The sequence below is a fragment of the Panulirus ornatus genome, chromosome 13 (assembly GCF_036320965.1).
Source record: "Panulirus ornatus isolate Po-2019 chromosome 13, ASM3632096v1, whole genome shotgun sequence".
In the NCBI taxonomy this organism is placed as follows: domain Eukaryota; kingdom Metazoa; phylum Arthropoda; class Malacostraca; order Decapoda; family Palinuridae; genus Panulirus; species Panulirus ornatus.
Genome location: NC_092236.1, coordinates 46,347,989 through 46,364,967, shown reverse-complemented (window position 1 = coordinate 46,364,967; position 16,979 = coordinate 46,347,989). Strand labels below are relative to the sequence as shown.

The window sequence follows — 16,979 nt, the reverse complement described above, 5'->3', positions numbered from 1 at the left end:
GATACAGCCTTCCTAAAGGCAACTCCATATGTGGTGTAACCTCGAGCAAGTGAAGTCCAGGATATAGAATATTGAACATTAAGATGTTAGGTGAGATTTTATAGATTCTGTTCAGATTTTACATGTATAATTTTTAGGGGTGTACCAAAAATCAAGTGAATTTTACCATCCAGCTAGACTGGATCTATTTGATAGTCATATGATATCAGGTCTGAATAATGTTGCCAAATTGTATAATATACTGTTTTTATAACCTTTGCTTAGTTGTAAGTTATAACTGTGTGGAGAGTTCAAAGGGATATTTAGTTAAAAGCATACACATTACCATTTTATTATCTATAATTAGACTGATCCTTGAATTTGTGTATCCAGTATATAAAACTGAGAGGTAGTGCTGGGAAAAGACAGCAAAGGCCACATTCATTCACACTCAGTCTCTAGCTGCCATGTGTAATGCACCGAAACCATAGTTCCCTTTCCACATCCAGGCCCCACAAAACTTTCCATGGTTTACCCCAGACGCTTCACATACCCTGGTTCAATCCATTGACATCACGTCGACCTCAGTATACCAAATCATTCCAATTCACTCTATTCCCTGCACGCCTTTCACCCTCCTGTATGTTCAGGCCCCAGTCGCTCAAAATCTATTTCACTCCATCGTTCCACCTCCAATTTGGTTTCCCACTTCTCGTTCCCTTCAACTCTGACACGTATATATCCTCTGTCAGTTTTTCCTCACTCATTCTCTCCATGTGACCAAACTATTTTTGTGGAGGCAAAGATGAAGATTTGTAGAGGTTTTCAGAAAAGGAGAGAATGTTGTGGATAAGAGTGGTGAGAGTAAGTGAGCTTGGAAAGGAAACTTGTGTGAGGAAATTCCAGGAGAGATTGGGTACAGAATGGCAAAAGGTGTGAGCAAAACACATAAGGGGAGTGGGAGAAGAATGGGATGTATTTAGAGAAACAGTGAAAGCTTGCACAAAAGACGGTATCTGACATGAGAAAGGTGGGAGGTAGGCAGATTAGAGAGGGTAGTGAGTGGTTGGATATAGAAGTATGATTTTTAGTGAAAGAGAAGAGAGGTGTTTGGATGACTTTTGCAAGGAAGTAGTGTAAATGACTGGGAGATGTATAAAAGAAACCAGGAGGAGGTCAAGAGAAAGGTGCAAGAGGTGAAAAAGAGGGCAAATGAGACTTGGGGTGAGAGATTATCATCAAATTTTAGGGAGACTAAAAGGATGTTTTGGAAGGAGGTAAATAAAGTGCATAAGACAAGAGAACAAATAGGAACATAGGTGAAGTTTTATATACTGGATAGCGCTACCTCGCGCACAAACGGGGGGAGGGGTTGTCATTTCATGTGTAGCGACAGAGTATAATGAATAAATAGATGATAAATACATATATTCATATGAATATATATATATATATATATATATATATATATATATATATATATATATATATATATATGATGAGAGAGCTTGGGAAGTGAGTCAGTTGTTGTTCGCTGATGATACAGCGCTGGTGGCTGATTCATGTGAGAAACTGCAGAAGCTGGTGACTGAGTTTGGTAAAGTGTGTGGAAGAAGAAAGTTAAGAGTAAATGTGAATAAGAGCAAGGTTATTAGGTACAGTAGGGTTGAGGGTCAAGTCAATTGGGAGGTGAGTTTGAATGGAGAAAAACTGGAGGAAGTGAAGTGTTTTAGATATCTGGGAGTGGATCTGGCAGCGGATGGAACCATGGAAGCGGAAGTGGATCATAGGGTGGGGGAGGGGGCGAAAATTTTGGGAGCCTTGAAAAATGTGTGGAAGTCGAGAACATTATCTCGGAAAGCAAAAATGGGTATGTTTGAAGGAATAGTGGTTCCAACAATGTTGTATGGTTGCGAGGTGTGGGCTATGGATAGAGTTGTGCGCAGGAGGATGGATGTGCTGGAAATGAGATGTTTGAGGACAATGTGTGGTGTGAGGTGGTTTGATCGAGTAAGTAACGTAAGGGTAAGAGAGATGTGTGGAAATAAAAAGAGCGTGGTTGAGAGAGCAGAAGAGGGTGTTTTGAAATGGTTTGGGCACATGGAGAGAATGAGTGAGGAAAGATTGACCAAGAGGATATATGTGTCGGAGGTGGAGGGAACGAGGAGAAGAGGGAGACCAAATTGGAGGTGGAAAGATGGAGTGAAAAAGATTTTGTGTGATCGGGGCCTGAACATGCAGGAGGGTGAAAGGAGGGCAAGGAATAGAGTGAATTGGAGCGATGTGGTATACCGGGGTTGACGTGCTGTCAGTGGATTGAAGCAGGGCATGTGAAGCGTCTGGGGTAAACCATGGAAAGCTGTGTAGGTATGTATATTTGCGTGTGTGGACGTGTGTATGTACATGTATATGGGGGGGGGGTTGGGCCATTTCTTTCGTCTGTTTCCTTGCGCTACCTCGCAAACGTGGGAGACAGCGACAAAGTATAAAAAAAAAAAAAAAAAAAAAAAATATATATATATTTTTTTTTTTTTTTTCTTTTTTCGCTGTCTCCCGCGTTTGCGAGGTAGCGCAAGGAAACAGACGAAAGAAATGGCCCAACCCCCCCCCATACACATGTATATACATACGTCCACACACGCAAATATACATACCTACACAGCTTTCCATGGTTTACCCCAGACGCTTCACATGCCCTGCTTCAATCCACTGACAGCACGTCAACCCCGGTATACCACATCGCTCCAATTCACTCTATTCCTTGCCCTCCTTTCACCCTCCTGCATGTTCAGGCCCCGATCACACAAAATCTTTTTCACTCCATCTTTCCACCTCCAATTTGGTCTCCCTCTTCTCCTTGTTCCCTCCACCTCCGACACATATATCCTCTTGGTCAATCTTTCCTCACTCATCCTCTCCAAGTGCCCAAACCACTTCAAAACACCCTCTTCTGCTCTCTCAACCACGCTCTTCCTATTTCCACACATCTCTCTTACCCTTACGTTACTCACTCGATCAAACCACCTCACACCACACATTGTCCTCAAACATCTCATTTCCAGCACATCCATCCTCCTGCGCACAACTCTATCCATAGCCCACGCCTCGCAACCATACAACATTGTTGGAACCACTATTCCTTCATACATACCCATTTTTGCTTTCCGAGATAATGTTCTCAACTTCCACACATTCTTCAAGGCCCCCAGGATTTTCGCCCCCTCCCCCACCCTGTGATCCACTTCCGCTTCCATGGTTCCATCCGCTGCCAGATCCACTCCCAGATATCTAAAACACTTCACTTCCTCCAGTTTTTCTCCATTCAAACTTACCTCCCAATTGACTTGACCCTCAACCCTACTGTACCTAATAACCTTGCTCTTATTCACATTTACGCTTAACTTTCTTCTTCCACACACTTTACCAAACTCAGTCACCAGCTTCTGCAGTTTCTCACATGAATCAGCCACCAGCGCTGTATCATCAGCGAACAACAACTGACTCACTTCCCAAGCTCTCTCATCCCCAACAGACTTCATACTTGCCCCTCTTTCCAAAACTCTTGCATTTACCTCCCTAACAACCCCATCCATAAACAAATTAAACAACCATGGAGACATCACACACCCCTGCCGCAAACCTACATTCACTGAGAACCAATCACTTTCCTCTCTTCCTACACGTACACATGCCTTACATCCTCGATAAAAACTTTTCACTGCTTCTAACAACTTTCCTCCCACACCATATATTCTTAATACCTTCCAGAGAGCATCTCTATCAACTCTATCATATGCCTTCTCCAGATCCATAAATGCTACATACAAATCCATTTGCTTTTCTAAGTATTTCTCACATACATTCTTCAAAGCAAACACCTGATCCACACATCCTCTACCACTTCTAAAACCACACTGCTCTTCCCCAATCTGATGCTCTGTACATGCCTTCACCCTCTCAATCAATACCCTCCCATATAATTTACCAGGAATACTCAACAAACTTATACCTCTGTAATTTGAGCACTCACTCTTATCCCCTTTGCCTTTGTACAATGGCTCTATGCACGCATTCCGCCAATCCTCAGGCACCTCACCATGAGTCATACATACATTAAATAACCTTACCAACCAGTCAACAATACAGTCACCCCCCTTTTTAATAAATTCCACTGCAATACCATCCAAACCTGCTGCCTTGCCGGCTTTCATCTTCCGCAAAGCTTTCACTACCTCTTCTCTGTTTACCAAATCATTTTCCCTAACCCTCTCACTTTGCACACCACCTCGACCAAAACACTCTATATCTGCCACTCTATCATCAAACACATTCAACAAACCTTCAAAATACTCACTCCATCTCCTTCTCACATCACCACTACTTGTTATCACCTCCCCATTTGCGGCCTTCACTGAAGTTCCCATTTGCTCCCTTGTCTTACGCACTTTATTTACCTCCTTCCAGAACATCTTTTTATTCTCCCTAAAATTTAATGATACTCTCTCACCCCAACTCTCATTTGCCCTCTTTTTTCACCTCTTGCACCTTTCTCTTGACCTCCTGTCTCTTTCTTTTATACATCTCCCACTCAATTGCATTTTTTCCCTGCAAAAATCGTCCAAATGCCTCTCTCTTCTCTTTCACTAATACTCTTACTTCTTCATCCCACCACTCACTACCCTTTCTAATCAACCCACCTCCCACTCTTCTCATGCCACAAGCATCTTTTGCACAATCCATCACTGATTCCCTAAATACATCCCATTCCTCCCCCACTCCCCTTACTTCCATTGTTCTCACCTTTTTCCATTCTGTACTCAGTCTCTCCTGGTACTTCCTCACACAGGTCTCCTTCCCAAGCTCACTTACTTTCACCACCCTCTTCACCCCAACATTCACTCTTCTTTTCTGAAAACCCATACAAATCTTCACCTTAGCCTCCACAAGATAATGATCAAACATCCCTCCAGTTGCACCTCTCAGCACATTAACATCCAAAAGTCTCTCTTTCGCACGCCTGTCAATTAACACGTAATCCAATAACGCTCTCTGGCCATCTCTCCTACTTACATAAGTATACTTATGTATATCTCGCTTTTTAAACCAGGTATTCCCAATCATCAGTCCTTTTTCAGCACGTAAATCTACAAGCTCTTCACCATTTCCATTTACAACACTGAACACCCCATGTATACCAATTATTCCCTCAACTGCCACATTACTCACCTTTGCATTCAAATCACCCATCACTATAACCCGGTCTCGTGCATCAAAACCACTAACACACTCATTCAGCTGCTCCCAAAACACTTGCCTCTCATGATCTTTCTTCTCATGCCCGGGTGCATATGCACCAATAATCACCCACCTCTCTCCATCAACTTTCAGTTTTACCCATATTAATCGAGAATTTACTTTCTTACATTCTATCACATACTCCCACAACTCCTGTTTCAGGAGTATTGCTACTCCTTCCCTTGCTCTTGTCCTCTCACTAACCCCTGACTTTACTCCCCAGGTATTCCCAATCACCAGTCCTTTTTCAGCACATAAATCTACAAGCTCTTCACCATTTCCATTTACAACACTGAACACCCCATGTATACCAATTATTCCCTCAACTGCCACATTACTCACCTTTGCATTCAAATCACCCATCACTAGAACCTGGTCTCGTGCATCAAAACCACTAACACACTCATTCAGCTGCTCCCAAAACACTTGCCTCTCATGATCTTTCTTCTCATGCCCAGGTGCATATCCACCAATAATCACCCATCTCTCTCCATCAACTTTCAGTTTTACCCATATTAATCGAGAATTTACTTTCTTACATTCTATCACATACTCCCACAACTCCTGTTTCAGGAGTACTGCTACTCCTTCCCTTGCTCTTGTCCTCTCACCAACCCCTGACTTTACTCCCAAGACATTCCCAAACCACTCTTCCCCTTTACCCTTGAGCTTCGTTTCACCGAGAGCTAAAACGTCCAGGTTATTTCCTCAAACATACTACCTATCTCTCCTTTTTTCACATCTTGGTTACATCCACACACATTTAGATACCCCAGTCTGAGCCTTCGAGGAGGATTAGCACTCCCCGCGTGACTCCTTCTTCTGTTTCCCATTTTAGAAAGTTAAAAAATACAAGGAGGGGAGGATTTCTGGCCCCCCGCTCCCGTCCCCTCTAGTCGCCTTCTACGACACGCGAGGAATGTGTGGGGAGTATTCTTTCACCCCTATCCCCAGGGATAATATATATATATATATACATATATATATACATACACATACACACACACATATACATATATATACATATGAAAAAAGTAAGAAATAATTTAGAAAACTGAAACTTCTAGCTTGAAATGAAATGAGAAAATGAATGTCACATAATGTTTCAACCTCTGGCTATGGAAAAGGGAAATGTATAATTTATTTGCACAAATGTCAATAGTAGTTCTCATCAATTTAACCACTGTATCAATAAGCTTCAATGTCTAAGCTACATTTTTTTTTCCAATTTCACTATTTTCTTTTCAAAGCACCATGTATGAAAACTATCACTCCAGTAACACAACTATAAACATTTACTTCCCCTTTAAAAAAGTTCTGGGGAAGTCTGTCTCGATACACTGCGGGACACTCTACCACCTGGCGAGGTTTGTGTTGCAATGGTTTCTTGATTCACAAACGTAGTAGCATCACTGGTGGGCGGGAAAACATTCTTGTAACCACAGCAAGGATCACAGTCCGTGCAACTCCATTATGATGGTAAATTATATGGGAGGGTATTGATTGAGAGGGTGAAGGCATGTACAGAGCATCAGATTGGGGAAGAGCAGCGTGGTTTCAGAAGTGGTAGAGGATGTGTGGATCAGGTGTTTGCTTTGAAGAATGTATGTGAGAAATACTTAGAAAAGGAAATGGATTTGTATGTAGCATTTATGGATCTGGAGAAGGCATATGATAGAGTTGATAGAGATGCTCTGTAGAAGGTATTAAGAATATATGGTGTGGGAGGCAAGTTGTTAGAAGCAGTGAAAAGTTTTTATCGAGGATGTAAGGCATGTGTACGTGTAGGAAGAGAGGAAAGTGATTGGTTCTCAGTGAATGTAGGTTTGCGGCAGGGGTGTGTGATGTCTCCATGGTTGTTTAATTTGTTTATGGATTGGGTTGTTAGGGAGGTGAATGCAAGAGTTTTGGAAAGAGGGGCAAGTATGAAGTCTGTTGGGGATGAGAGAGCTTGGAAAGTGAGTCAGTTGTTGTTCGCTGATGATACAGTGTGGTGGCTGATTCATGTGAGAAACTGCAGAAGCTGGTGACTGAGTTTGGTAAAGTGTGTGAAAGAAGAAAGTTAAGAGTAAATGTGAATAAGAGCAAGGTAATTAGGTACAGTAGGGTTGAGGGTCAAGTCAATTGGGAGGTAAGTTTGAATGGAGAAAAACTGGAGGAAGTAAAGTGTTTTAGATATCTGGGAGTGGATCTGGCAGCAGATGGAACCATGGAAGCGGAAGTGGATCATAGGGTGGGGGAGGGGGCAAAAATCCTGGGAGCCTTGAAGAATGTGTGGAAGTCGAGAACATTATCTTGGAAAGCAAAAATGGGTATTTTTGAAGGAATAGTGGTTCCAACAATGTTTTATGATTACGAGGCGTGGGCCATGGATAGAGTTGTGAGCAGGAGGATGGATGTGCTGGAAATGAGATGTTTGAGGACAATGTGTGGTGTGAGGTGGTTTGATCGAGTAAGTAACGTAAGGGTAAGAGAGATGTGTGGAAATAAAAAGAGCGTGGTTGAGAGAGCAGAAGAGGGTGTTTTGAAATGGTTTGGGCACATGGAGAGAATGAGTGAGGAAAGATTGACCAAGAGGATATATGTGTCGGAGGTGGAGGGAACGAGGAGAAGTGGGAGACCTAATTGGAGGTGGAAAGATGGAGTGAAAAAGATTTTGTGTGATCAGGGCCTGAACATGCAGGAGGGTGAAAGGAGGGCAAGGAATAGAGTGAATTGGATCGATGTGGTATACCGGGGTTGACGTGCTGTCAGTGGATTGAATCAGGGCATGTGAAGCGTCTGGGGTAAACCATGGAAAGCTGTGTAGGTATGTATATTTGCGTATGTGGACGTATGTATATACATGTGTATGGGGGTGGGTTGGGCCATTTCTTTCGTCTGTTTCCTTGCGCTACCTCACAAACGCGGGAGACAGCGGCAAAAAATACATATATGTATATATATATATATATATATATGTGTGTGTGTGTATATATATATATATATATATATATATATATATATATATATATATATATATATATATATATATATATATTTTTTTTTTTTTTTTTTTTTTTTTTTTATTGTCGCTGTCTCCCGCGTTTGCGAGGTAGTGCAAGGAAACAGACGAAAGAAATGGCCCAACCCCCCCCCCCATACACATGTACATACACACGTCCAGACACGCAAATATACATACCTACACAGCTTTCCATGGTTTACCCCAGACGCTTCACATGCCTTGCTTCAATCCACTGACAGCACGTCAACCCCTGTATACCACATGACTCCAATTCACTCTATTTCTTGCCCTCCTTTCACCCTCCTGCATGTTCAGGCCCCGATCACACAAAATCTTTTTCACTCCATCTTTCCACCTCCAATTTGGTCTCCCTCTTCTCCTCGTTCCCTCCACCTCCGACACATATATCCTCTTGGTCAATCTCTCCTCACTCATTCTCTCCATGTGCCCAAACCATTTCAAAACACCCTCTTCTGCTCTCTCGACCACGCTCTTTTTATTTCCACACATCTCTCTCACCCTTACGTTACTTACTCGATCAAACCACCTCACACCACACATTGTCCTCAAACATCTCATTTCCAGCACATCCATCCTCCTGCGCACAACTCTATCCATAGCCCACGCCTCGCAACCATACAGCATTGTTGGAACCACTATTCCCTCAAACATACCCATTTTTGCTTTCCGAGATAATGTTCTCGACTTCCACACATTTTTCAAGGCTCCCAAAATTTTCGCCCCCTCCCCCACCCTATGATCCACTTCCGCTTCCATGGTTCCATCCGCTGACAGATCCACTCCCAGATATCTAAAACACTTCACTTCCTCCAGTTTTTCTCCATTCAAACTCACCTCCCAATTGACTTGACCCTCACCCCTACTGTACCTAATAACCTTGCTCTTATTCACATTTACTCTCAACTTTCTTCTTCCACACACTTTACCAAACTCAGTCACCAGCTTCTGCAGTTTCTCACATGAATCAGCCACCAGCGCTGTATCATCAGCGAACAACAATTGACTCACTTCCCAAGCTCTCTCATCCCCAACAGACTTCATACTTGCCCCTCTTTCCAGGACTCTTGCATTTACCTCCTTTACAACCCCATCCATAAACAAATTAAACAACCATGGAGACATCACACACCCCTGCCGCAAACCTACATTCACTGAGAACCAATCACTTTCCTCTCTTCCTACACGTACACATGCCTTACATCCTCGATAAAAACTTTTCACTGCTTCTAACAACTTGCCTCCCACACCATATATTCTTAATACCTTCCACAGAGCATCTCTATCAACTCTATCATATGCCTTCTCCAGATCCATAAATGCTACATACAAATCCATTTGCTTTTCTAAGTATTTCTCACATACATTCTTCAAAGCAAACACCTGATCCACACATCCTCTACCACTTCTGAAACCACACTGCTCCTCCCCAATCTGGTGCTTTGTACATTCCTTCACCCTCTCACTCGATATCCTCCCATACAATTTCCCAGGAATACTCAACAGACTTATGCCTCTGTAGTTTGAACACTCACCATTATCCCTTTTGCCTTTATACAGCGGCACCATGCATCCAATTCACCAATCCTCTGGCACTTCACCATGATCCATACATATAGTGAATATCCTACCAACCAGTCAACAACAGTCACCCCTTTTTTTAATAAATTCAACTGCAGTGACATCCAAACCTGCTGCCTTGCCAGATTTCATCTTCTGCAAATCTTTCATCACCTCTTTTCTCTTAACCAAAGCATAATGAATATTGATACTTGTAGAGAAATATTTTATTAGCTATCAGTGAATGTCAAAAAACAGATGTAAATTTAAAGTTAAAATTATATTTTTGTGTAATTTTTAAGTAACTATTGATAAGTTTTTATGTTCCATCTTTCTACAGAGTCCTTAGACCTTAGGTGTAATATTGTTGTTGAATAAGGACTAACTTGAAACACTTGATGATAATAATTGACGCATTTATATAGATGAAATAATTCAATTACATGTTTCATATAAATGGAAGGTCTAGAAAGTGCAGCTTTCTAATTAACATCAGATGTTTCAGCCAGTATCAAAATGAATGTGCAAGACTTGGTAAAATATATTGCAGTGTGTGTCTGAATGTAACATTAAATGTATTTAGCTTGTGAATGCCAATTTAGTTGAAAACAGTTTGATGCCATTAATCTCTGAATAATCACTGAACTACATGTACTTGATTATCAGATTAATTCGTTTCACTAGCACCTCATGATTATTTATTTTCCCAGATCTTTTCCAACTTTTGCAAAACAAAATGGGCCTGTTCTGGAAGCAATTCGTGCTTCTTTGGTGGATACTGTAAGCAGTGCTCTGTATGAAGACATATCCTCCATAATTGATGAGGATGTTGCTGGTTCACTTGAAAGACTTGGTAATCTTGTTAAGAATTATTCTGGACCTAAAGATGTGCAAGCTTGGAGGCCATCAGGCAATCCTTCATTGGATATAAGAGCACATGATGCAAAGGTATGATGCATAATGCTCAGGAAGCATTTAGAATAAGTAAAAAAAGACAAATGCTAAATGTTAATAGTTGGTAATACACTACACAGTAGTAGCTTAACCACAGTCTATCCATTTTCTGCTGTTGCAGTGCATGCAAAAATCTTTGATAATTAAGTCATTGTAAATTGTTAAAAACTCTCTGGCAGCACAGAAATAACAGTTTGTCTGTCCATATCTCTCTTTTTTAAAAGTTGCTTGCTTACTTGTACAGATCTAAGATTCATTATGCATATTCTCCTTTGTGCATATTTTCTTGTAAGTATATCCTTCCAGTTGAATAATCATCAGTCTCCTTATTTTCTTTCCCAGAATATCTTGCAGTCTATACTTTTTTTTTTATTATGTTAGAGGCTCCAATAATGAGCAAAAGTCCACATCACAGCTGGGCTTTATGTGAAATATAGGGAGGTTAATGAAAGGGAAAAAGAAGAGACAAGGGAAAGTGTTTACAAATTCTGGAGGAAGTGAAGAGCTGGTCTTTTAAAATATGCCATGTCATAGTTGTTGGGAAAAATGTGAGAGTGTAGAGAGTTCCAAAGCTTCAAGGTGTATGGAAAGAAAAAGTTATCAAATCGGCCATCCTTGAGTTGCCAAAGGCCACACAATAATGATGTAATGCAGCAACTTGCCGAGTGTTGCATGGTCTAGTTAGCTGCGGGGGCACACAAGCAGCCAGCTTTCTGCAGCAAAATCCAAAATAATACTTATCGAAGAGGAAAAGCAAACCAACATTGTGGCATGGGGAAAGTGGGTCAAGTTTAGAAGTTAGCGTGAGACTTTACAAGTTGGACCACTTTCAACTCAACTCTTTCAATTAAGGATGCAGACCTAGAACCACCCCTGATGTGTGAGTAGTACTCCATACGAGGGTGGATCAAGCTAAACAGGACTTCCAGTCTTTTAGAGGCAGAGTTAACTATTTCCATAATATGGGGTTTCCAAGATAGAGTGGACATTACAGTAATACCAAGTATATTCATTGAGTCAGAAGGTGAAATTACAGAATCATCAAAGGAGAGAGGAAAGTTAGGAGGAATTTTTGAAAGAAAGACAGGCAGAAACTGGGTCTTAGAGGCATTAAACCTAACCAGATTTTGTTTACTCCATTGAAATATCATGTCCAGGTCTGAGTTTATTGAGGAAGTTGTGTTTTGGCAAGATGCAGCTTCAGAGAAGGAGCAGAGTTGAAGGATGTGGAGGAATACAGTGTCGAGTCATCAGCATAAGGGTACATTTGGTTATTTGTGGAGAAAAGGAAATCATTAATGAAAGGGAGAAAAAGTGTAGGAGACAGGTCAGAATCCGAGGGAGACCGCTGTTGATGGAGGAAGGGAGAAGAGACTGATCCATCAACAACTAAGGAGATAGGTCGACCAGAGAGGAAGCTAGGTATCTAATAAAGGAACAAAATGAGGGAGGGAGGCCAAAAGAGGGGGAGCTTAGAGATGAGACCCTGATGCCACCTACTACCAAAAAGTATTAGATATATCAAAGGCAACTTCATAGGAATTCCCCAAAAGCTTTCAAGGATGATTACCAGGCATTAGTATGATTGAAAAGGATGTCACCAGTGGATCTCACCTTATGGAAACCATACTTCTTGATCAGGGGGAAGACTGAGATTTAAGGTGTCTGAGGTTATGGGAGTTGAGGAGGGTTTTAAAGATTTTAGAAATGGCGAATGTCAAAGCAACATGACGACAGTTAGAGGGGTTATAATGATCACCCTTCTTAGGGATGTAATGTACTAACACAGGCTTCCAAGAAGAGAAAGTTCTGGTTTTTAAACAGAAAGGGAATAGACAAGCAAGCACAGGTGCTTCAGAAGCACACTCAGTACATGGGGATGGATGCTATCAGGACCATAAGCCTTGCTTGTGTCCAGAGAGAAAAGTGCTTTTCAGACATTTAGAAATGAGATTATGCAAAGGAGAATAGAATTGATAAGAGGAGCATCAGGGGATGAAGGAACAGTAGAGTCATCCAAGGTAGAGTTAGAGGATAAACAGGAACCAAAAAGAGGTAGAAAGAAGTTATTAATGATGCCTTTAGCTAAAGATCATTAAGACCTATTAGTGGATGATGAGGACAAGTTATCACACTTATTTTGAATAAAGGAACACTTTGCCTCAAAGATAATTTACTTGCAGTGATTATGGGCAGTGATAAATGCTGAATGGGAATCAGAGGAAGGAGAGCTTTTGCAAGCCCAATATGCTTGATCCCTTGCCTGAATTGCCTCAGAATAGGAATGGTAGAACCACAGATTGAAAGAAAAGGTCATCTAAGAGGAATAGGGGATAAATGCTTCCATTCGTATAACAATAATTTCTGCTATATGTTTGGCAGAGATGGAAGCATCACCACATGAGACAGTGATTTACCTAAGGAAAGTCAGAAAATAGTTTTCATCAGTGACATAAGTCTGTGATCTAGAGCCATTTCTTTGTTAGATTTTTGGAAGATATGTATTACTTTAGATCACTATCCAGTGGGAACATGTCTTTATTTGTATGAAATCTGAACATGTGAATGGATGAGAGAGAGAGAGTTTGTATATGTACTTCCCTATTTTTGACAGTATGGGGAAGAACCGTATTGTGTTTACTATCACATAATGTTTTAATATCAAGTACAGGGGGTTCTCTTAGAATGATGGGATTATATTCTTAGAGATCTGTTCTTCTAGTGGAATGTTGTATGAGTAATTGAAACTTCTTATTAGGAAGTTTTATACCTGATAGACAATTTTTCCAATCTAATTCTTATGTATGTACTCTACCCAAAACAGCTTACTATCAGTATACCATTCTCTATTATGATGTAAATTAGACTCTCTAATACTAGTTCACTGGTAAATCAAATGATATTCAGTTATTCATAATGAGATGAGGGATTGAGTTAAGTGGTGATGTGTAGGATGGGGTTGAAGAGAATGGTTTGTTCATCCTTCCAAAGTAAGTTTATCCATTAGACTCTATAATACCAGTTCACTGGTAAATCAGATGATTTTCAATTATTCATAATGAGATGAGAGATTGAGTTAAGTGGTGATGGTGTAGGATGGGGTTGAAGTGAATGGTTTGTTAAGCCTTCCAAAGTAAGTTTATCCATTTCATTATTGATGTCTAAGTTTGTGGATGAATTTTGCCATTATGATACATATCTTACTGATTTAAGGTTAGGTACATCACATTAATAATGTGAAAACTTGGGTTTCCTTATAGATGACCATCATTGGCTGGAGTGTAATAAGGATCTAAATGCTATTTTGCTGTGATATCATTATAAAATACATTTAGATATATGTACAATATATTTAAATATTTCAGTGTAAATGAAAAAGAAAATTTGAAAAAGTCATTTTCTTTAAATCCATCACTATTGCAAAACATAATACTGTTCTGTCAATTTGTACCCTTCCTTTTGCATGTTGCTGCCTCAAAACACTGCTCTGAAATGATATTTTGTGTGGACCCCTTGAATACAAACATTTACTATTTTATCATTTAGCTTATTCTATTCTTCCACAACTCTCATACTGTAAAAGTATTACTTCACATCTTTATAGACATGCCTCTTAATATGACATCATTGATTTTTTCTTCCAAATTTCAAGACCTATTCACTGTCAGTGTTATCAGTGTGTTTAAGAAATTTGATAGTTGTAATTGGGTCAGCCCTTATTCTCTCTTCCATGGTAGGTGGATTTGTAACAATTAACCTAGGGTTGTCGAACTCATTTGCTATGGTGGGCTAGATTTAACATAATGGTACACTATACGGGCCATGTAATATATGAGGACTTTGCAATCACCCGTTCAGGGAGTAGGAACAGGACAAGAGACACTAGCAGCTGAGGTGGGGTCTAAGTCTGTTCAAGACAAGAACGGACAAGGCTCTTTCCCAGGGATGAGAGCGAGGCACCCATGAAAAGAACTGCTTGTGCTATGTATTAGGTGCTATTTTTTTTTTTTTTTCTTAGGCTTTTAAGCATCAGGACAGGCCATTAATCCCCAAAATAGAATGAATTTTAATGCACCTAGGTGTTTATTGTGTTTGTGTTTTGTGAGTTTTTGTTATTATTTATTGCAAAGGTATTTATTTATTTTGTTTACATGTACATCAAGCGACCCAGCAAACTATGTCACAGCAAGGCATAGAACAAAGTGAAGAAAAGAAAAGTGTTAGTAAGAGGAAAAGGTGTCTACTTTTTTCTTGGGCTTGATGCTCTTCTTGTATAACTTATACTTACTTAGGGTTATTGCTTATTGCTGCTTCTTGACACAGCATCTCTTAGTATGGACCAATGCATGATAGTTTGGAGCAAATGACTGAGCTGCAGCAACCTTGAGTATTGAATTCAGATGCACATCAGCAAGTTGAGAATGAAGCCAAGACTTTTTAATGTTCGCGTTAGAAAAGAGCTCTTCACAAACATTTGTACTTCTGAACATGGACATAATCTCTGAAGCAAAGCACTTTATCCTGGGATAAGTTGGTTCCACATATTGATTGAATGTGTCACATCATTAAAAGACTTGTTCCTTAAAACAGAATTACATTATAGCTCATTTATTTCAAGCAGAAGATATTCTGGACTTCATTGAATTGACAGAGAATGGGTTCTGAAAATGACAAAATCTATCTCAAGATATTTGAATTTAATGAATCTTTCATAAAACTCATTCCTTAGCTTAGAAATCTTGCTGCAACACTTTCTGTTGGTATCAACATTAAACTCAGGTGTGTCTTGCAGGGACTTCAAAGCCAGAAAGTGTGAAAGATTGCTTTATGTTGCCTTTCAAAAAGCTGCAAATTTATCTCAAAGGCACAAGTGCAATCATAAAACTCTCTTATCAAGTCATTGCATCCATGCACCTTTGTGTTCAGGTAATTTAAGTGCAGTGTGATATCCAACTGGAAAGATAGATATTGAACCCATTCATTATCTTTCAGGTTATGTAATGCACATCCCTTCCTTTCTGTTCCAGTAACATCTGTATTTCACCATGCAATTCATCAAATCACCTCAGAACAGCTCCATGACTTAGCCAGTGAGCATCCATGTGATATGGCAGTCATGTGCATTCACATTCTTTCAAAAAAGAATTGAAGTCTCTGTAGTTAAGACTCCCTGCTCATATAAAGTTCCTTGTCTTTATAGCAACATCTAAGACACTATCTATCTTTAATATTTTACTACACAACACTTCACAAGGAATAATGTAATGCAAATTATGAAATTGATGTTTTGAGTTCACTTCTAGTAGATTTTCCTTTAATTTTGTTGTCATGCCAGCTTTTCTAACCACCATTTGCAGTGCTCCATCAATAACCAGACTCACAATTTGTGCTTAATCAGTGCCTGATTTGTGTAGTGCCCCTACCGGTCTTGCAAAGATTTCATCACCTATTGTTCTTCCCTTTCTAGTATCAGTTCCACAAGCTCTTCAGTTAACTGCCTCTTTTCATCCACACCAGGTATGAAAACTGCAAGTTATGCTACATCAGTTACATCTGTAATTTCATCAGTTACAACACCAAATACAGGAAAGGACTTTGCCTTTGAGTTGAATATTAATATTCTTTGATAATTCATTAATTCTCTTTGCAACTGTATTTCTTGAGTGGCTTTTGTTAGCAAAAGCTTGACATTTTTCCAGCAAAATACTTAGAAAAACAGATGGATTTGTATGTAGCATTTATGGATCTGGAGAAGGCATATGATAGGGTTGGTAGAGATGCTTTGTGGAAGGTATTAAGAATATATGGTGTGGGAGGTGGATTGCTAGAAGCAGTGAAAAGTTTTTACCAAGGATGTAAGGCATGTATGTGAGTAGGAAGAGAGGAAAGTGATTGGTTCCCAGTGAATGTTGGTTTGTGGCAGGAGTGTTTGAGTTCTCCATGGTTGGTGGTTAGGGAGGTGAATGCAAGAGTTTTGGAAGATGGGCAAGTATGCAGTCTATCGTGGATGGGAGGGCTTGGGAAGTGAGTCAGTTGTTTGCTGATGATAGCACTGGTGGCTGATTCAGGTGAGAAACTGCAGAAGTTGGTGACTGAGTCTGGTAAAGTGTGTGAAAGAAGAAAGCTGAGAGTAAATGTGAATAAGAGCAAGGTTGTTAGGTTCAGT

General features: G+C 40.1%; 1 protein-coding gene across 1 annotated transcript in view; it reads left to right on the top strand.

Annotated features, from left to right (window-relative positions):
• LOC139752840 (uncharacterized) overlaps window positions 1–16,979 on the top strand; it is a 43,885-nt gene that overhangs the window by 1,080 nt on the left and 25,826 nt on the right. Inside the window, exon 2 of the mRNA XM_071668792.1 lies at window positions 10,570–10,807. Within this exon, the coding sequence (XP_071524893.1) occupies window positions 10,570–10,807 (238 nt within the window). The remainder of the gene's footprint in view (window positions 1–10,569; window positions 10,808–16,979) is intronic.